The sequence below is a fragment of the Sus scrofa genome, chromosome 13 (assembly GCF_000003025.6).
Source record: "Sus scrofa isolate TJ Tabasco breed Duroc chromosome 13, Sscrofa11.1, whole genome shotgun sequence".
NCBI lineage: Eukaryota > Metazoa > Chordata > Mammalia > Artiodactyla > Suidae > Sus > Sus scrofa.
In genome coordinates, this window is record NC_010455.5 from 58,001,215 (window position 1) to 58,024,953 (window position 23,739).

At 36.4% G+C, this 23,739-nt stretch overlaps 1 protein-coding gene across 1 annotated transcript in view; it reads left to right on the forward strand.

Moving 5' to 3' along the window:
• CNTN6 (contactin 6) overlaps window positions 1-13,616 on the forward strand; it is a 260,598-nt gene extending 246,982 nt beyond the window's left edge. The window contains 4 exon segments of the mRNA XM_021069266.1: window positions 993-1,179; window positions 11,286-11,398; window positions 12,435-12,603; window positions 13,489-13,616. Coding sequence (XP_020924925.1) covers window positions 993-1,179; window positions 11,286-11,398; window positions 12,435-12,603; window positions 13,489-13,592 — 573 coding nt within the window. The 3' untranslated portion in view covers window positions 13,593-13,616.

A 23,739-nucleotide genomic window follows, 5' to 3' on the forward strand; every position in this document is an offset into this window, starting at 1 on the left:
CATCTTGGAAAAGGCAGCTAAGTGATAAAGAAAAGCCTAGAATCTCCTAAACCTGTCATTTATAGTCTATATAGAATAAAGCAAATCACTTCACATTTAGGGGCTCTTTTTCATTAGGGGTTGAGACTTATTAATCAATTACTATTCCTTTGACATAAATCTAATGATTCGCATAATGAGTAATCAAGTTTATTTTGGAATTAGAACAAAAGCATGATTATGCCTTGTTCTTTTTCATTTCCTTTTCATATGAACCCTCTTTTCCAAACAGAAAGTTTTACTAACAAGATAAGTGGCTGCCACTCCAACCCTAGAATGCCTTACCTCTTATCTGAACCCAATTTCCTTCTCAAAGCTCATATCTAGTCTCCCTTGCTCTTTGAACTCTTCCCTGATTACTCCCTGGTGTTATCTTTCTTCAAACTCTTATACATTTTTTCCCATATCACTTTTTTGGAATGCACCCTTGGCTTTTGTACTCTAACATCCTAACTACATTATAATTATAAGGGGCTCAAAGGTAGGCATGATACTTTTTTCTTTCTTGTATTTCCTATGTGCCCAAAATAGTGCTAATGAATAGGACAGGCTCAGTACCAGTAGAATTATTATTCATCCCTGCGTCAAAGAACTCTGGAGGAAATGTCAATAGCAAAACATTATCACTTCAATCTTTGATTGATGGTATGAATCTTGTTTTGATACGACTTATTTGTTAAATAATTTTAATGCTGTTAACTTTAGATATCTCATGAAATACTTTAATAGGTAACTTAAAAAAAAAACCAAGTTCTCCAATTTCCATTATGAGTTGGAAAATTCTTTTTAAAAATTTCTTCTCTATAAATTTGGGACTTTGATGATTTTGTTGTCGTCATAAAGCCATTTTAATTGGAAAATATTCTCATTTATGTTCCCTGCTGCTTCCCATATGCCAGTGTTTGACGGCTGTTAGGAAATTAAGTTGTTTATTCTTTGTTTTGAATGAACAGATCTTATACTGGACAGATGACTCCAAAGAATCCATGATTGGTAAAGTTAGAGTCAGTGGAAATGTCACAACCAAAAACATCACAGGACTCAAAGCTAACACTGTTTACTTTGCTTCTGTGAGAGCTTATAACACTGCTGGGACAGGGCCTTCAAGTCCCCCAGTCAATGTTACCACCAAAAAGTCTCGTAAGTATACACTCACACTGCAGGAACCAAGATTCACCTATAATTAGAAACTTTGCTTTGCTCAATCTTCATTTCATTTCTTCTACCTTATTATTTTACTGATTGATTTATTTGGTTAGTGGGTTTGTCCCTTAAATATGGATAATTGTTCAAACTTTCTGGTAATAATCAAAAAGAACTGTTTGGATCATTTTGGAATTGCAAAAGAGAAAATAAATTAAGGATACAGATGAAAGACAGAGAATATAATGTTTAAGAACACAGGCTCTGATGCCCTCTCCCACCTTGAGTTCAAAACTTGACCTCCCATCCTTAGAATGTTAAATGGTTATTCGATCTTTCAGGTCTAACATCCTCATCTGTAAAATGAGGAAAACGTTGTACATATTTTCTCACAAGGCTTTACTCGAGTTTGAGAGAGATAACTAACAGTACATCTTTAGTAGATGATTAGTGAATATATTTTTTAATTTTAAGTATAGTTGATTTATAATGTGTTAATTTCTACTGTACGACAAAGTATTCAATTACACATATACACATATCCACTCTTTTTCAGATTCTTTTCCCACATAGTTTATTACAGAATATTGGATAGAGTTCCCTGAACTATACAGCAAACTCCCACAGACCATCCACTCCATAAATAATAGTGTGCATATGCCACTTGGTTTGGTTTGCCACTTGAGTTTTGATGTGATCCTAACACTGTCAGACACCTAGGTCTTTCCTTCTAGGATATTTTATCACTGCAGTTTACTTGAAAGCCCCTGAAACCCAAGAATTAACCGTTTTGCTTCTTTTTACCTCCCTTAACAATAAGCTAAACGTCTTTCACATAGATAGAGTTTGCTAAATAAAGGATGAATAGTTGATTGCTGCTGAATTTTGTCCTATGAGTGGGTCTGGTATTGAAGAAATATTCAACATGCAGTATTGCAGTATAGTACAGTGGTAACTGGAAATGGTCTGATCCAATATGACTTAGTCGGAGCTGGTAATTTGTACTGTCTATAAGTGCATAATATCTACATATACTGTAGATGAACATAAATCGTGTTAACGGGCTTTTTATTTATTTATTTTTTTTTTTCATTATAGCTGGTTTACAGTGTTCTGTCAATTTTCTACTGTACAGCATGGTGACCCAGTTACACATACATGTATACATTCTTGTGTGTTAACAGGCTTTTAAAAACATATCCTTTGGTCTCTAAATCCTGATGAAAAAGAGTAACAAATACAATTGCTAAATTTTGAGAATGACTAAGACATGAATACACTGCTACTAACAAGCAGTAAAAACAGAGATTGCCTTTAAATATTGTACCTTCCCCCCGCCACCCCGTGTATTGGGAAAGGATAGGTGGTTGAAAAGAGCTTGAAAATCAAGTATGCAAAGTTGTTGTTTTTTTCCTATATACCTGCATACTTCCTATGTCTATAAGAATTTAGGAATCATCTCAGTTACTAGGTCCTTGGATTAGAGAGTTCACTATTCACTTGTGTCCATATCTCCAACCAGAAGCCAGAGACCTTTGTTCCAATTGTGGGTACATCACTGACTCATTCCCTGATACAGGACAAGACATTCCATTTTCCTGGTTTAATTTACTTATTTATTAAACAGAAACTTTCTCTGCCCTCACTATTTCCCCAGTGAGGCTCAAATGAAGCTCTGATTATAGAAGCACATGGGAAAATACAAGGTGCTCTGGAACTGCTAAGGAGGAAACAAACAAATGAACAAAAAAGCCTCTAGTATAATAAGGGAAGAGTATGTGTGAATCAATGATTCTTAAACCAGCTCTCCCTCAATGCCCATAACTTGAAATAGACTAGATCATAAGTGATCCTTAAGAATCAACTATCTAGAGATGCTATTCTATTCCTCTTCCTGCTTACCCCATGTTGACTAAATTGATGAAGTCATTGCCATATACCTGTATGAAACAATTTGCTTCTATGGCCTTTCTGGAGTCTAACCTCTTTCAGTTAATCTGCAAATGCAGACTGAAATCTCGAATCAATCAGTGGCCTTAAATTTGCCCAGACATTTCCTTCTTGCTGAGAGATGCCAAACTCACCAGAAATTCTTGTGTATAATTCAGTTTCTATCTCAGGCAAAATCAAGGGTGAATAGAAATGTGTAAAGATAATATCAAAAAAAAAAAAAAAAACAAACCTAGCAAATCTGACAGATCTGTGACAAACTGACAGGCAGTTTAGAGCAGTTGTTGAGGAAATATTCAAGCCTACTCATGGTACATGCAATCCCACTGACCAGTTTAAAATGGGTTGAGATTAGAACAAGAAACTAATTATCAAAAAGATACATCTATTTATATATAGACTATTTATCTATATAAAACCATGTACATACATACACACACACACACACGCAGCTGTCCTTCGGTATCCAAAGGGTATTTGTTCTAGAAACATCCACAGATGCCCAAGTCCATGATATAAAATATCATAGAATTTGCATACAACCTACATATATCCTCTTTATACTTTAAATCATCTCTAGATTATTTATAATATCTAATATAATGCAAATATTATATAAATAGCTGTAAATAACAATGTAAATACTGTGAATAGCTGCTAGCGCAAAACAAATTTAAATTTTGCTTTTTTGGAACTTTCTGGAATATTTTTTCAAATATTTTCAATCTAAAATTGGTTGAAGCTGCCAATGTGGAACCCACAAATATGCAGATACACAGAGCCACCTGTACATACATACACACATTCATGTACACTTATGTGTATATATACATATATGTGTGTATATATATGTACACATATTGTAACATTAAAAAACATTTTTCCTTTAATTCAAATTTTCCAGTTTGATTGTCCATGCAACCTAAATCAACCATATAATGGTTTGTACTAATCTATTCATTGAGTTTAAGCTGAAAGCTTGTTTTTGACATGGTAGCACCAGGTATAGTCAATACACCTACTCAGTCCTACGAATGGGCAGACTGAAATTTGTATTAAATACCAAGAACATTATTAGTGGTTTATATGAGTATTCACATGATTAGCATCATCAAAGAGTGGGGGCATATTCTATGAAAACAATTTAATTAACAAGGTGTAATTTGATCCAAGATATTGTGGTAGAATATATTTGCTGACAGAAATGTGAGAAGAGAGCCAGAAAGTATAAAGTGAAGTTGGGTTTCTTTACCATCCATATTCTTTCTTGATTATTGTAAATAAAAACCCTTGTAATTCCTAATTTCTTTCATAAAAACCTTACTTTGCTATCAATAAAATAGCAAATGGTTTAAGAAAAAATTTGGCTTTCACCAGCCTATGTGTCTCAGTGTTTTTATCAAGAGTCAACAAGGACTTGAGAATAAGAAAGTTCTACAAGGCTTCATCTCATATTTGAATACGAATCAAACCTCTAATTTTATTTTTCAACATTCTTCATTATAGACATTGTAAGAACAGAATAGAATCTTCTATTCATGTTACCACAACTTAGTGGTTTAAAGCAATACAAATTTATTATCATACACTTCTAGAAGTCCCAAGTCATGAGTTTCACTGGCTGGAAAACAAGGTGTGGGCAAGGGTTGTACTCCTTGTGGAAGCTCTAGAAGAGCACTTGTTTCCTGCATTTTCTGGATGTTATAGACCACATATACCCCTTAGCTTGTGGCCTTTTCCTCTTCACTTCCTGCCTATTGGACAGGGTGACTGTATGGTATAAGCTGTGTTCAGGGGATATATTTTTAATTTTTTTCCTGTACAATTTTTTTTTTTTAAAAAGCAACTCATCAAATTACCTTGCAATGGTGTGTATTTGTTTCTTTTTTTAGACTGACCTCATTTGGCATTGTTCAATTTGAGTAACTTAAAGTTATAAGCTTATATAAATCTCAAATTGTTTATTAAAAATTCCAGGAGCATGGTATCTTCAAATACTACTCTGACTCTGACCCTCTACTTCTGTCATCACATTTCCTCTGACTCTATGCCTCCTTTTTTCCCTTATAAGAATCTTGGAATTCTATGAACTCACCTGCAGAATCCAGGATTATTTCCCAGTGTCAAGATCCTTAACTTAATCAAACCTGTAATGTCCCCTTTCCCATATACAGTAATGTATCCACAGGCTTTGTGGATTAGGATCTGGACATGTATGAGAGGCCCTTATTATGCCTGTTATGGTTATAAAATACTGAGCATTCATGTCCTAAGCCCAGTGTTAATGCTCTACATATAATATCTCATTCAAATACTACAAAATATCAGGGAATTTGGTATTTTAATTCCAAGACACGATAAAACTGATTCTTAGAAGGGTTCTATTGTGGCACCCGTTGGACTAACACAGTATGAACATGGACTCTGAAGCTCTTGATCCCATGAACACTTGCTAGCTTGTAATCTTCATCTTGAACAAATCTTCCTCTGGACTCTCAAATCTTCCATCCAAACCTTCAACTGCCTTGAGATTTTCTTTCTTAAAATGGAATCATTCTCTCTTCTAATTCCAAAAATTCATTGTCTCCTCTATTTGAGAGAACAAAGACTAGAGAAATGTGTACAAGAACTTTCATAATCTTTTCTACTGATTTATAAATTTTTCTTTTAGTATATTTATCTGTTTATAGGCATGGTGGGCCACTGCAAACTGCAAGAATACATGAAATCAGGTAAGCAAGTGATTCAGAAGATCAGTAAGTCAGGCTCTGCGAGATCTTAATGAAGAATGTGATGGAAAGGAATTTGGGGACAGATTATGACAGATCTTGTACACATTTCTCTAGTCTTTGTTCTCTGGAATAGAGGCAACAATGAATTTTTGGAATCAGAAGAAAGTATGATTATATAACTTTGGCCCATGTGAGAATATTGTTGAAAAGAGCTAGAAAAGGACTTCGGAGCAAAAGAAAGTTGGGTGTGAATCCCAGCTCAGACATGAACTGTGGGACAAATCTAATTGCTTGATAACTCAGAATGCATTTTCTTGTCTGAAAAACAGATGATTATACTTTCCTCTAGAGTTTGCTCTGAGAACAAAAGGATATAACACACACCAAAGTGACCCAGAGGCAGCCATATAGTGAGAGCTCAGTATATGGTAATGGGCATTATTACATTTCTTCTTCAGAGATGATTTCACTTTCTTTGCATTTATTAAAGTAGGAAAGCATAGCTACTTTCTACTTTCTTTTTCTTTATAAATTTGTTGCAGAAATTTTCTTCAAGGGCCATTAAAGGACATCCAAAACAGAGAAGTGGTTTTAATGAAACAGCAAAGAGCTCTGATTCCAAGTGTTATCCCTAGATATAACTTTGATTTTCTATGTCCTTGAGATGACACCAAGATTATCTCTGAATAGTGGTGACAGCAAAAAATCCTGTATCCATCACACACTCATACTGCCATTGTCTATATTTTCCATCTGATGTTTGATCATCCACTATAAATTCTGAGGAAGCAGAGCTCATATTTTCCAAAATCTCATCCAATTCTGATTGGAAGACAGAACCTTTTCCTGGAAATATGATGAATCAACCAATCGCTCTAGTGCCTTCAATGAGTCAAGCACAGGGTTAGATGCCTAATGGAGATTAAAACAAGCAAGAGCCCTGCCTTTGGCAATTTCTCTTTTAGTGGATAGACAACTTAAAATAAGAAAAAATAAAATGAAATAATCAAATTATAAAAAGTACTATGAAGAAAGTAAGAGGCTGAGATATACCTAAAGAGCAGCTATATGGGAAGGCTGTATACTTCAATATGACATAAAAGAGAAAAAGGAACTAATGGACAAAGAAACCTCCAAGCAGAAGGAATGGCATTTGCAAAGCTTCAGAGTCTTTGTTATTATTGTTGATGGAGATGATGATAGCCTTATGGTTTTTTAAAAAGTAAATATCAGTGATTTAACATTAAGTATCATAGCTTAGTGAAAATGATGTCTTTCTAAAAGACAACTGAGGAGCACTGGAAATATAAATATACTGTGATCCACACAGACTCTGCTTAAATGGAATTTAAATTTACAACTAAAGGGAGAAAAACATTTACATCAATTCCAAGACCAAAGAGGAACTAAAAAGCTCTGCTTACGCAGACAGAAGTATTCAGACCAAGTAACAGAAAATGTTTGCAAATTTTGGTTCAATTTGGCCCCTGACGTTGACGGACCAGCATTCTGTACTAGATTTTTCTTGCTGTAAATAATGCAATCAATCCATATTTAGACATAAAGGAAGCATTAAGCTTTTATTTCATCTTGCACTTATGTTCTTTCTCTCTTTTCCAAATGTCAACCCCATGCTGTTACTTAGAAGTGTAACATAAGAAGTTGTTTTTGAATTGAGTTCATAGTGTGAACTACAGTTGAATATAAATGCCATCTACAGAAAAATTGATCACAGGGAAGCCATTAGAGCTGCAGAGGGCTAGTTTAATGTTGCTCTGTCATTTGATTAATAGAAAATGATTTACTCTTTGGAAATCACCTGGAAAATTTTTCAAAAAATTAGGGAATGCTTGTTTGTCAAATTTACCATTGACCAACTAGAACAAAATCCATGGCTTATGTTTCTTATTATCCATATGACAGTGTTATGGTTTTTCAATGAAACAGAAATTTCAGTTTCATTGTAGATATTGCAATCCACTTTAATCAAGTACCTCCAACTCATGAAACCAGAGCTATTAAAAGTCTTTATAATAAGATGATGGCTTTCTAAATACCTTTTAGAAACTTAAAAAATATGTGTATATTTATAGATATATTAGACAGAATGGATTGGCAATGGAGTCACACTTGTGGATAAAGATAAAAAAGCCATAGACTATGAGAACATCCCAGATATTAGCTGAGACTCCACCACTTTATATGCCTTTCAAAAACCACATAAAAAAGCCCAAGTAAGAACAAAATTATTAATGGAAAATCTTGAATGTACCCTAATTATATTTAAGAAGTGAATCATTTGCAAACTTTGGAACTATGTGATTAGCAACAAACCACACTGAACATAATTGAAAAATTGATTATGTTGCAACACCACAGTGGAGAACTGCAACTCTCAGGAAAAAGAATTAACAGTTACTGAGCTAACCAGTAAACAAGCGAAGGACAGTTCATATTTTATTTCATGGAAGCTAAAAATCCTAAAAACTAGGATATTTTAGTCTCATTCCAAAGACTGGGAAGCCAGGCCTCTTGAAAGAAACTGCATACAAATTTAGGTCTCTCTGACTTCAAAGTCCAACTCTTTCTGCCTCCAAAGTAGCAAGAGAGGTAAAGCATTCAAATAATCCACACCAAGAGCTCATTCCTGATAGAACTGTTCTCATTTTTGTCCATGGAATGCCTTAACTTCTGCTCTGGTAAATGAAGAAATAAATACAAATATTTCAGTATCACTGACACAGCCACTGCTTCTATTAGTAGAAGCCAGTACTGCCTCTCAGCTTGGAGCTTCATCAATGGATTCTGTGTTGAAAAGAATACTTTTTATCTAGCTGTATAAACAAATAGAACAGGCACAGCAATAGATGAAAACTTCAGAATCCATCACTGCCAGTGACAACAAACAAGAGATTTTATATTTTCACTGTATTGATTATATGATGTTGTTTATGGCAATACTTTTGCTTTATGAACAGAGATGAAAGAAATGTGTCACAAAAGTATACTAGATATTAAAACTGGTTTCTTGTGAGTTTTTTGTTTGTTTGTTTTATTTTTTTAAAATGGCCATATTCGAGGTATATGAAAGTTCTTGGGCCAGGGATTGAATCTGAGCTGTAGCTGTTACCTATGTCACACCTGCAGCAATGCTATATGTTTTAACCCACTGCACTGGGCTGGGGATTGAACCCTCACCTCCTTAGTGACCTGAACTGCTGCATTTGGATTCTTAACCCATTGTGCCACAGCGGGAACTCAGTGAAAATTTTTATATTTTTATAGCTGAGAAGATTAGAAAAGGCACTTTGAGATAAGTTGAAGAAAAATTTATAAAACTATAATCGTTGTCAATAGCCCTTCAGAAATAAATGTATGACAAGCATTTAATGAGTTCTTACTAAGTGAAAATTTCTCAGGCTTTTAATTATGATTGAATTTATATTGTCAAGAAATGTACAAAGGCATAGTCCATCCAAATGGCCTGTTAGTTTCATAAGTTTATATGGCTTGGCTATAGGTTTGGCCATGTCAATTGGCCTTGATTATACAAGAGTATAATGAATTGACAGGCCTCAAAGAGTCACCTACGGATCTGCCCACAGCCCAGTACATAATTAATATGATCTGAGAACATCACACAGGACTATGAGAGTTTTTGTCTAGCCACATATTGCACAGTTATTTATTCAATGTTTATGAAATGCATGCCTCTTCTTATGTGCCTAGCACCATGAACGGGTCTGGTAATACAAAGCTGAATAAGACATATGTTCTCAATAAATTTAAAGAGACACAGAGCATGAATAACTATAATTCAGTGTTATAAATCCATAATAAAATATCAGCTGAGCCCCATGGGCACAGAGGTGGAAACATTTATCTCTGTACTATGTCCCAACTGAAATCTAAGTAACTAGGTGAAAAACAGCAATATCCCAGTGGCTTTGGGCAGGCAAGTAGCTGTGTGATAATGCAGTGTTGGATGTCCTGTGACACTTCCATTGATGGGTAAGACATTACATAGCAGTTGAGTTCAAAAATCTAAGAGAAATCATTTTAATTTCCATCAGTGTTATAATGAGTTAAATATAATGTTTATTCAGTCTCACAAATTCAAACAAGATGACAAAAACATCTTGCTGGGTAGTTTTATCTTCACCTCTGCTCTCAAGCTGGATTATTTTTAATCTTTCCAGTTTCTTAAATCTCAAAAATAATCATGCGGCCTCAAATCTTCAAGAAGCAGCATGTTGTCATGGAGAAAAACTAGATTAGAAATCACGAGACCAGGATACTGACTTGACTCAGCCACTCATTAGCTGCATACTTTTCAATCAGCTGACTCCCAATCTGGACCCTATTTTCTTAAATCTAAAATTTTCCAGTGTGTACCAGATCCATTACTTTAGGAGGCCATTTCTAAATATGTATTCACTTACTTCCCAACACCTTTCTCCAAGAAAATATTAATTTCAGGGAACTAAAAGCCACAGCTTGGATTTAGAGTAGATATATTTTGAGACGATCACTCAGTTTGTAATGATTTTTCATTCTCAGGGTTCCTACCAGCTCCAGTTATATTAAGTGACATGCATCTTTCTTACTATCTAGCCACAAAAGATTGGGCTAAGACAGAATATGACCAAATGAAGCCAATCATGAGCTTTTACCTGGAACTTCTAGCTTAGACTATTTTTGGACAGAGGAGGTTTTAAACTTCAATTCTGGTGAACAGACATGATTTCTGCCACAGGCACTGAAAACAACAAACAGGTGGTCTATGGCACAATAACATGCAGCCAACACTACTGTGAGAGGTTGAAAGAGGAACTTTCCTTTTGGACATTTTTTGTTTTTGTTCCTTCTAAGGCTCTGCTGAATTCCACAATGAATTTTAAGATTCCCCATATATATTTCACACTCTACTACTAATATTTTGTTTAAAACATTTTTAGTTGCTTCTGTTACCTAGAGCCAAAAATCCTAATACATGATTAAAAAGTATAGGACTACTAGGAATGAACACCTCTGTGTCAATATATGTAAAACATTTGCAGCCTGAGTTTGTCTGAGATTCTCACTGATTGTTGGCCAAATGAAACCTAGATAAAGGGGCCCTACATCTATTTATATATGGTAAAGAAAACAAACTCAACAGTGATTAATAATTAATTCTGGACATGTAGCACACCATAACTAATTCATAAGTTTGTCACAAAAAAAATTTTGAAATGACCAGAATTTGAATGAATTTGCTCACTCTTTAGAATTAATATGATACTTCAAATGACATGGAAAACATTTTAGCTCCTTCTATGTCAATTATCCAGGACTTATTTCCCCTTTTCCTCCTGACGGGCCATACAGTAACCATGAGCTAATTAATGTTCATTTGGATCTTTGATTATCTTTTTAAAGCTCCAAGTCAACCACCAGCTAACATTGCCTGGAAGCTGACAAATTCTAAATTATGTCTAAACTGGGAACATGTAAAAACCATGGAAAATGAGTCTGAAGTATTGGGTTACAAGGTGAGTATTTATTTATTTTTCCTTAATGATATCAATTAACTTACTTAAGGAACCAGAAACATCAGAACCAAATAAGAAATAAATTTTACACATATGGAAATATAGGGATTTTTTTTCTAATGTTTTCAAAACACTTAGTATTTCTGCTTTTAAATTCTTCATGGAAAAACTTATATTCTTAGGTCAGTAATGTGTCTTGGAGTATTAAGAAATTAAACTTTAGAGTATGCAACATTTTCCTTCAAGTGACTCCCCTTGTCATCAAAAGACAATGGTGTGTGTGTGTGTAAGTATATGTGTATATGTGTATATATACACATATGAGATGAGGGTGAGGACAAAAATTATATTCAAATAGAATTTCTAGAACTTAAGCTATAGTATGATATCATCTCTTAATAACATAAAAGGAATCCAACAAGAGTACAGTCAAATACTCAGAGCTGTAGTTTCCGTTGTGGCTCAGTGGGTTCTGAACCTGACTAGTATCCATGAGGATACAGTTTGGATCCCTGGCCTTGCTCAGTGGGTTAAGGATTTGGAGTCACCACAAGCTGTGGGTGGGCTGCAGACACAGCTCAGATCTGGCATGGTTGTGGCTGTGATGAAGGCCAGCAGCTGCAGCTCCAGTTTGACCCCTTGCCTGGGAATTTCCATTGTTGAAGGTGTGGCCTTAAAAAGAAAAAAAAAAAAAATACTCAGAGCAAATCATTTCCATCACTGATAACGAACATCATCTCTTGGCAAATGCATAGTATTCAGACATTTGAAACGGGTCCAAACTAACCAAGAACTTTTCACAGCAGTCTCCAAAGACAATGCCTCAAACCATGTAATTAATAGAGATAAACCTATTCTCATTTTGGAAGCACTGGTCAAAATGAAAATCTTTTTCTTAACTAAATTAAAAGAAAGGGCATAGGCCAGATATTTCCATCCGAGGGGTAGAGCATTTACAGTGCTCAGTGTTATAGTGTTCTGTAAGAGTTTCTGAACCTCAACATGTCCTTTTCACTTGATTCACCATTTTATTTAGATTCTATACCGGCAAAACAGACAGAGTCAAACTCATATTTTGGAAACAAACAACACATCTGCTGAGCTTCTGGTTCCATTTGAAGAGGACTACTTGATTGAAATAAGAACAGTTAGTGATGGTGGGGATGGAAGCAGCAGTGAGGAAATTAGGATTCCAAAAATGTCAAGTAAGTTGAATCACCATTGCTGTTGTAGATTTTGAATACAGACAGCTGCCAGTATGAAATCTGGACTCTATGAATCTTTCCAATTCTTTTTTAAATGTTGGGTGAAAAAATAAAAAGTCTATGTTTCCATTTTAATTTGAGAGCAAAAGGGGATAAATCAATTTTCTTTAACTAATCCCTCAAATTTGCAATGTGCTTGCATATTACAAATGGTATTATTTTTCCTCATTTGAATCAAAAAAAAAAAAAAAGAATAGAAAAAAAAAATCCACCACAGCTCACAACTCTGTGTCATTGGTGTAGTCTTCATTCTGTTGTTACGAAAAAAGCCCAGAAAGTTTTCCCACAGGTACTTGCAGGCTTCTGAGTGCAAGGATGGCAAATATTAAACACATGTATACATACCTCTCTTCCTATATTCATGACAAGGGTAATCAATTGTGACTTTCATACTGGGCTGAGTTAGCACTTTCATATCCTCTCAATATCATATCCTAAGCAGATCACACCAATCAGTCATATTTAGCACATAATAATAATTTATTTTTCTGCTTTAAAAGAAACACTCACTCATCTACCCGAAGCTATGCCTGAGTCTAAGTCATAATCCATCATGTGCTGGCCAATCCTACTCCTCCCTTTAATCAGACTTGGACAATTTAGGCATTTTTTGAAAACATTTTTACATTTAAAACAGATTATCTTAAGACAGGGAACTGAAGACACTTTCTAAAATTAAATATAATGTAAGTGAAACAAGTGTACTAAAATTTGCTATTAGAAGAGAAATAATAGTAAGCCTTTTGGCTCATGAAGAATTAATCCAACAAGTAATTTTACTTTATCTCAAGACATTTTGTTTCATTTTTTTTTTATATTTTTCAGGTTTGAGTTCCAGAGGAGTTACAGTCTTACAACCTGGTGTCTATTTCCTGCCAGTTGCCATTATGATTTTTTTTTACTGTTTTGCTATTCAGTCACTTATATGATGAATAAAACCATAAATCTTTTGAGTTTTTTTGAAAGCAGATCATTCTGTAAATAAGCTTTCCATTCCCATTACAAGATACATTCTTAATACAGACTTGTTTGGAGAGAAAAAAATGTGTATTATTAAGGTCTTATAAATATGGTACATTAATAAAACTATTTCAAACACCTTGGAATTTTAAAGTTCATACATGATTACAGACATTCAGAGGATGCCAAATTAATGCATGGAGTTGTCACTACTATGGCTTTTAAGTAACTTCTATGGAGAGAATAAAGAACTCTCTTGATATTGATCATCAATATGACCCAGACTGCAGTTACCATAGCTAAGATAAACATTTTTTACATGCTTCAGGTAATTTACTTTAGTATTAAAAATTTTCACCCTACTTGGAAATAAAACATAATAACAATTCAAGCTATTTCAAAGCATAATATGCTTTTATCTCTGAATCAAGTTGGGACAAGAAATACCTGTACCCAGTAATATATCCATATATTTTATGTTCTTCTAAACCTATTTTTCTATGAGGTTCAGTAATAATAATGGCACAAAAGTGCTTTCTGGTAAAGAAAAAGAAGAGAAGGAAATAAGCACCCACCAAAAATAATCTAACAACTGTAGTATGTATTTGTAGTAAGTAAGCAATTTCTCATAACAAAGTTTAATTTTAAAATCAATTCTGAATTTTCCCAAAGAAGACATTACATGAACAATACTCAGGTGACAATTATAAACTGTTAGCAATGTGTGTGGCTTTATTTTTACACAATAAATAAATCTGGGAACAGAATTACTTAACCAAGATTTTGACATTTGGGTCAATATATATATATTTTTTTGTTAATTTTCTCTACAGCTATACAAATAATTCTACACTGTCCAAAGTTTAGAAAGATGTTTGTGGGGTGACTCTTCTCTAGGATGAACCTATTAGTGTCAGTGTTTTCACTTTTTGGGATTGCACTGTCTGGAGAAGGCAGTCTGGGAGGAGGACAAGGTTACTGAGAGGGCCTGATACATTCTACCAACCATCGATTTCCATCACAAACAGCCTCCAAGGGTTTGTCCTGCTGTCAGCCTCCTATAGCCCAAGCCAGTTGGGTTTGATGTCCTGGGGAGCTGGGAGGGAAGAATGGTCACACTAGTTTTTCCTTCTTAACTAGGTACAGCCTCTTAACTAAGCTGAACTATTTGAATTCTCCTCACAACTTCCAGTCACACAATCCTCAGAATTGGATTTTGTCATTTTGACCCCTAAAATTTTTTTTTAGGGCCATACCCACAGCATATGGAAGTTCTCAGACTACGGGTTGAATGGGAACTATAGCTGCTGGGCTATACCACAGCCGCAAAAATGCAGGATCCTAGCCACATATGCAACCTATACCACAGCTCACAGCAACTCTGGATCCTTAACCCACTGAGGGAGGCCAGGGATCAAACCTGTGTCTTCATGGATGCTAGTCAGATTCTTTTCCGCTGAGCCACGATGGGAACACTGACTTCTAAAATATTTTAAGCTATCTGACATAGTCAGCAGCAGATGGACAAAAACTTTCCATAGTTCAGAACATGCATCTTGCCTGAACAGTGTGTCAAGCACTTGGTACAGATCAAGGAGCCTTGTTATCCCTGCACCATAAGATCTGACGGTGTTTTTACTGAGTAAAATAAACAAGAAATAGAAAACACTGTTCAGCACACTCATAGCAACAGCTACCTGAACAAGACACATTTGTACTGATCAGACATACCAGTGATGGCACATGGTCTTAATAGTTTTCTCAATTTGATAATAGATTAGATTTGTGCCCTGGTCCCAAAGTGGAGACTGAGTGTTAAATACACTATCAGATTTTTGTTTTTGCTGATTAAGTGAATTAGATGTATAGTCATTTCTGTATGAATCCAAAAGCTAAGCCAGTTCTTATCAACAACTCATATATTTTCAGGTGTGTTTTAATTCATATCACTGGAGTATTGCATGTTTGTTTTATTGCATATGTGTTTTAATTCATATCACTGGAGTATTGCATGTTTGTTTTATTCCATATCTAACTTATTTATATTCTCACCCAATCATACTAAATTTTTCAGAATATAATGTGGCACTAATATTAAATCGTGTGAGATTTGACTCAGATGATTTGAATCTTTACTCTTAGTGAGGCTTCGAGCATATCTTTTAACATACCCATATCACTAAAGGATATAATGTACACAAGTATTGAGCATGATGTATGGAATACTAAGTTGTCAACAAATGGAGCTGCCAGCATCAGCTGCTATGAATTAAAGCCTTAATAAAATGTTACTACACTTCTGTCCAATAGACTATGAAAAAAGATTAAATCCCAAACAGTTAAAAAAAAAATGGGTAGTCCACCTACTCAACACTAAATGGCACTAAAGGATGAAACCAACAGTGGTTCCATCAATCCATTTCAGGAAAAGAGTCTATGCAATGTATGAACTCATCTGATTTTAGGAAGAATTTTCAGTGGATCCCTTTATTGACTGAGTATATTTCTGCTATACACTGTTATGAATATGATAACTAATTTCTATACTCCTTATAGGAAAGAGAAAAAGAAATGTGATCACACCTGGAAATAGCCAGAGGAGGAAAGGAGAGTGAGAGCTAGGACACTTGACACAGAGGAAATATAATACTAGAAAGCTATGTGCTGCCCAGATAGTGTTAACTTCAAATTCAGCCCCAATTTCTCCCTTTTCTTAATATTCATAATATAATTCTTCCAAATAAGTGTCACTTTTTTAACTAAACACCAGAAGGTGGCTTATAGAAGGGCATGCCTGATATCTATAACAGCAAATGCAAACAGTGAGCGATGGCATGGAATCTAATTTTTAGATTTCGAATACAGTAATATAATCATGACCTCTCTTGAGTAAATCTTTTTTTTTTAAGCCTTTATATGTTATCAGTTTGTACTCCATCTTGGGATGTCAAGTTTTATACACTTCCTATATGCAATAATTATGACTTTATGTGCAATAAAACACATTTAATTCAACAACATATTTTATTTTTTCTGTTCTAGAATTCAGGAATTTAGAGATAACATCTCAGTTGAATACACTACTTATATTAGCTAAGTTCTTGAATTTGTGTGCATATGTGTGTGTTTTGTATGTATGTGACAAAAGAGAGACTGACTGACAGAGAGCAAGAGCAAGGCAGAGACAGAGACAGAATTATATATTATAAGGAATTGGCCTGAAATTATGGAAGCTAAGAATTCCACACCCAGGAGAGCTAATGGTATAGTTCCAGTTTGAGTCTGGAAACTGGGAGATCCAAGGGTATAATTTTTATTCTGAGTGAATGTGATGTCAGGAGAAACTAAAGTCCTAGTTGGAAAGATTTTTAGGCAAAGAGAAAGAATTATTTCCCACTGAGCCTTTTATTTTATTTTGGCTTTTAATGAATTGAGTAAGACACATGCACAGTGAAAGGGTAACCTGCTTCACTCAGTCTATTGATTCAAATGCAAAAACACCTACAGACAGGAGGAAAATATCTGGGCTTTCTCAGGCCCTGTGAAGTTGACACATAAAATAAACCATCACACTACCCTTTTTGAACATTTTAAATAATTCGGTTCTAATCCCCAAAACTTTTTTTTTTTTTTTTTTTTTTTTTGCCACTCCTCAGCATGTGGAGTTCCCAGGCCAGGGATCAGATCTGAGCTGCAGCCACTAACCAAGCCATAGCTGCAACAATGCTGGATCCTTAGCCTACTATGCTGCACCTGAGATCCAACCCAAATCCCAGTGCTCCCAAGAAGCTGCTGATCCCTTCCCTTGTGTCATAGCAAGAGGTCCATGAAAACTTTTGAAATGCAGTTATGGAGACACTTATCAATTTATTCATTTGTAAAATGAGATATTGAGATTACATGACCTCCAAGTTCCTTTAAACCCTATCATTCTACACCAAGCTGCTCAGTGTCACTATTTTATTACAAAACAGATCTCATAACCTTTTACAACCCACACAACACTCTGCAGAGGTTTTCTGTTTTTTCCTCTATTTTCATGACCCTAAATAATAGTATTGAGCCCTCTTAATTGAGTTGTACATTATTAAAACAATAGGTAAACAGAATATGTTTTTTGAACAATAAAGAACCCTTAGAAGTAGTGGGTCCATCTACATATTCCACTGAGAATTGCTGGAGTATTTCAGTGGTTTCCAAGGGCAAGCCTATGTTTGTTTTCACTGTTCAGTGAAAAATGAGAAAAATTCAGAGAGCCTAAGATTTTAAAATAAATAATTTACAAAATATTTGGAAATTAAATCTTTCTTTGGCTTTTTGTGGTGCAATGTTCATTCTTTTATGAAATGAAGTTTTTATTATTAGTTAAGACTTTCATCTTCTGATAAATACAAAAAAGTCTTAAAATCACTGGTGTTCATTTTACCTTTTTTAATATTTTTATTTCTTTTATCTCATTATCACCAAATTAGTAAATTTGATTTTGTCTATGGACTAAAGTCTGTATGTCAAGATCTTAATTTGTATTCCTGGAATACCAAAATTCTGAGTTACATGGATTATTGTTTATGTGCATAAATGCAATTACAGATCTAGGAAATCTAGTCTACTTTTATAACAAGCTATTAAAATAATTAAATTAACAACAAAAATGATTATTAAAAAACCTGTATTGTTTTATTATCTTAAAATTTGTAGATTATTTGCTTTCTACATTTAAACATTAACATTTCTTTGAAATTATAAATAGTAGCTATTAGGCTTTCTTTCATGTTTTGACATAGTAATTTCTATAAAAAGCCATATTTGTATCTATTATTATTTTTAATATTTCTATTTCTCATAGTGCTTGGTACAGTTCTGGGCAAAGAAAATGATATTTAAAACACACGTTTTGCTTTTTGGACTGACTGACAGCTAACTGTTGGGGCAAATTTTTAATTTCCTCAGAAAAATAAGTATTTCTCTTTTATAAACCAGTCTAAAATAATAAGCTAAAATAAATCCATATTTTGCCAGGTAAATAATATATTATTTAAATAAAGTAAAATTCATAGAATATAGCAGTTTTTGAGGACATATCAAAAAATGCTGAATTATTTTCCTATTTTCTTTTTTAAAAATTTATTTCATTGAGGTGTACTTGATTTACATTGAGTTAATTTCTTTTTTTTTTTTTTTTTTTTGTCTTTTTGCTATTTCTTGGGCCACTCCCACGGCATATGGAAGTTCCCAGGCTAGGGGTCTAATCAGAGCTGTAGTCTCTGGCCTACGCCAGAGCCACAGCAACACGGGATCCGAGCCACGTCAGCAACCTACACCACAGCTCATGGCAACGCCGGATCATTAACCCACTGAGCGAGGCCAGGGACCAAACCCGCAACCTCATGGTTCCTAGTTGGATTTGTTAACCACTGCGCCACGACGGGAACTTCCTACATTGAGTTAATTTCTAATGTATAATCTATTTTCCTATTTTCAAAAACATATACTTTACAGTTTGGTAAGGCATATCTTAGAAGATATTTATATTGTCCAGGTTAAACTTAGGAGAGAAGCAAACAAATACAGTGACTTTAAATAAAGGTAGGAAGTTGCAGCTCAATGACAGAGAAAGAAATTCTGATTCAATAAAGTGTTTTTCTTTCCATTCCCATCAAAAACTAGGAAGTATGCGAGGCTGAAATCTTTGCAGGTCTGTCCTATTATTCTTGGAAGTGAATGTTGTATTGGATTAGTTACCTGTTTTTGGACAGTGAATAATTGATGTCCATAAATTACTTTGAAGATCAATAGCAATTCCTAAGTTCTAATAATTTTTATTAGGACGATTTTTCCCATAAATATAGTGACTTTTTGCAATGGCACTTTGAAAAAGCATGAGTTAGTGACTGAGAACATGTATCAAGCCAAGAGGAGAAGAGTAATTGAGAAGTTTGAAAGGTACTAATTTTGAGATATCAAATTTTAGATGAATTAATAATAGCCTGTGTGGACTAAATAATATTAATTCAAACATGAAGTAATCTACATCTATTTATGATTGAATTTCAAGCTTGTGAAGTAAATGTCATAACAAGAGAATATGTTCCTGATATTTACTCATAAAAAACCTCAAGTATTCTCAGAGGCTTCAGATAGCAATGATTATGGGTGTAGGCAACCTTTATTGCCTTTAGTTGGAGTAGTTATAAAATCTCCCAAAGTAACTCTCAGCAGATAAATTTTAGCCTATTTTTGTTGACAACAAAGAGTAACTGAATACATTACTGGCTTTTTACACCAGATCACTTAATTTATCTATTTAAAAGTGAAAGTGATGTCATCCTAAATTATTGTTATATTTAGAGTTGCAAACTCATACAGAGGTATTTTCATCCTTTTAAATTCTTAAGTGAGTATAGCCTTTAAAAGTTTCTAAAAAATCGGACTTCCCATCATGGTGCAGTGAAAACAAATATGACTAGGAACCATGAGGTTGCAGGTTCAATCCCTGGCCTCGCTCATGAGGATCTGGTGTCACCATGTGCTGTGATGTGGGTTGTGGACACAGCTCGGATCTGGCATTGCTGTGGCTGTGGCATAGGCCGGCGGCTGCAGCTCCGATTCGACCCCTAGCCTGGGAACCTCCATATGCCGCAGTGCGGCCCTAAAAAAAAGACAAAAAGACAAAAAAAATAAAAGAAAAGAAAAGAAGTTTCTAAAAAATAGAGGGGAAGGATCAAGATGGAGGAGAAGACGTCGCATGCTTACCTTCTTCCACAAACACATCAAAAAAACACATCAACATGTAAAACCACTCACACAAAACATCTACTGAATACTGGCAGATGAACTTATACCTCCAAAAGGGCAAGAAACTCTTGACATAACTGGGTAGAACAAAAGAAAAAAAGAGAGAGAGAGAGAAAAGGAATCAGGATGAGAGTAGCATTACTGAGAGGGAGCTGTGAAAGGGAAAAGGAACCCACATCCTGGGAAGCCACCTTACCAACAGGGAGATCAGCTGAGATGGAGGGACCTCAAAGTCACCAAGAAAAGCTCAGCAGATGGACCGAGGAGGGCAAAGTAGAGTGAGCACAGATCATCTGTACCACTGGCCCAGATACCACAGCTTGAGATGATTGGGCAGGGGCTGGGCACTAAAACTTAGGCTCCAGAGGTCAGTTCCGGGGAGAGGACTAGGGTTGGCAGCGTGGGGACAGCCTGAAAGGGTAAGGAGCAATGTGCCATGGAGGGGGGAGCAGTGTGTTACAGGCTGGGGAGTAGAACACCAAGGAATAGGGAACCAGGGAGGAGATCTGGGCCCACAGGAGAAACAAGGCACCATTGTTGGGAAGGGCAAGAGGAGGAGGGGTCGACTGCCATAGGAATCTCCTTGTACACACGCAGAAGGGCTCTCAGAGGGTGGGGTGACTCTGCTGCAGGTTACTAGTGGCGAGAAGCCACTTGCTCGGTCTATGGGAGGCCAGGCACTTCTTGTGCCAGCTCTGGGTGACCAGGCACCTCTTGTGAGGGCTAAGGGAAGTGGAAGGGCTAAGTATGATGTGGTGCTTCTTGCATGATTTATAGGCAGCAGGGACAGATAGTGGAGGGAGGTGTGGCCTACCACCACCAGGGGCCTGTGAGTGGCCTCCACCTGTGGCCCCAGTCACATCAGGGGGTGGCCAAAAAAAAGAGTGCACTGCAACAGAATACCACCCATTGTTGCTCTCACTCCCCTAGGAACATACCTGCCCTGCTGCTGCCACTGGCAAATGCTCTAGGCAGTGCTCAGATGCTTCATCACTGTCCCTTCCCAAGACTCTGCAATTAGGAGCAGCTGGTGCAGCACCTTCTATGTGGGCTAAGTGGGACAGGGTGCTTCTTGCATAGTCTACAGTTGGCAGGGGCAAAGCACCATGGTAATCTCTGACTCCAGAGGTTGGCGTGGCACGTCATCACTAGGGGTCCATGATCAGGTACCACTTGCAATACCAATCACCTCAGAGGGCACCTCAGAGGAGGGCATTGTGACCGAACACTACCTGTTGATGCTCTCAAACCACTGGGAACTCACCCACCCTGCTGCTACCACTGCCAAACACCCCAGACGGTGCCCACATGCTTGATCACTGTCACTTTTCAAGATCCTGCTACTAGGAGCAGCTGGTTCAGCACTTGCTGCACGGACTAAGCAGGACAGGATGCTTCTTGCATGGTCTGCAGGTGATGGGAGCAAACCACTGCAGTTATCTCTGACTCCAGAGGTGGGCGTGGTCCACCACCAGTAGGGGTCCGTGAACAAGCAGCACTTGCGGCCCTAAACACCTCAAGAGCATGACAAAGGAGGACACTGCAACCAAACACTACCTGTTGTTGCTTTTGCATCTCTGGGAGCATACCAGCTCTGAGCAGCACCCAGATGCTTGATCACTGTCACTTCCTAGGACCCTGCAATTAGGAGCAGCCTATGCAGCACTTCCCTTGTGTGCTAAGTGGGACGGGGTGCTTCTTGCATGGTTTGCAGGTGGCAGGGGCAGAACACTGCAGTTATTACTGATTCCAGAGGTGGGCCACCACTACTAGGGGTCCCAGAACAAGCACCACTTATGACCCCAATCACCTCAAAGGAGGGCACTGCAATTGACATTACCTGTTCTTGCTCTCACTCCCTTGGGAACTCACATACACTGCTGCTGCCACTGCCAAATGCTCTGGACACCTCACAAATCTGCCTAAGGCTCATTACCACTTCTTAGGGCCCTGAAAGGAGAGTAGGCTGCACCACCTTACTGCAAGTCCTAGCTGCTGTTAAAAGCCCAGCAACCAGGCACTGACTACTAGCCCTAACCATTGCCTATTTCTTCCTGGAAACACACTCACCACCCTAGGGATAACAGCCTGCTCACACTGAAGAAAGAGACAGCAAACATCCAAACTCCCATGCCAAAAATAAATAGTAACCTCCCACAAAATAAAAAGGACTGTTCTTGCATAGAAGTAGCCCTCTAAGACTACAGTTTGCCTTCCCTAAAATCACAGAAAAAGAAAAATATAAGCAAGAGGAAGATCAGAAACCATTCCCAGTCAAAGGAACAGGAGAGTCTACCTGAAGCAGCAAACAATGAAACAGTCCTTTGCAGTCTGAGAGACATTGAGTTCAAAGGGAGATAGTGAAAATACTGAAGGAATTAAGGCTGAATATCAAGCAATTAAGAGTGGATATGAAGATTAATATAGATTCCTTTAGAAAGGGACTATAAAATATAAGGAGAAACATAGAAAAATCACAAAAATTCACTTGCAGAGATGCAAACTGAGTTAAAGAGACTAAAGAGGAGAATGAATAACATGGAGGAATGAATTAGTGACTTGGAAAATAGAATAATGCAAATCTCCCAATCAGGACAGCACACAGAAAACCAAATGAAAAAACACAAAAGTAATATAAGAGATCTATGGGATAATATAAAGCAAGCCAATCTACACATAATAGGAATTCCAGAAGGAGAAGAAAAAGAAAAGGGGGTTGAAAATATATTTGAAGAAATTATGTCTGAAAACTTTGCAAATTTAAAGGAAACTGACATCAAGATATAGGAGCACAGAGGGCCACAAACAAGTTGAACCCAAATAGGCCCACACCAAGACATACTATAATAAAAGTGGCAAAAGTTACAGATAAATAGAGGATTCTGAAGGCAACAAGTGAAAACGAAAGTGTTAATTCTATGGGAATCCCAATAAGGCTATCAGCTGATTTCTCTACAGAAACACTACAGGCCAGAAGAGAACGGCAAGATATATTAGAAGATCTGAAAGGAAAAAATTTGCAGCCTATAATACTTTACCCAGCAAGAATATCATTTAAAATGGAAGGGAAGGGAGTTCCTGTCGTGGCTCAATGGTTAACGAATCTGACTAGAAACCATGAGGTTGCGGGTTCGATCCCTGGTCTTGCTCAGTGGGTTAATGATCCAGCATTGCCGTGAGCTGTGGTGTAGGTTGCAGACATGGCTCGGATCCCACGCTGCTGTGGCTGTGGTGTCGGCAGCTACAGCTCTGATTAGACCCCTAGCCTGGGAACCCCCATATGCCACGGGAGTGGCCCTAGAAAAGGCAAAAAGACAAAAA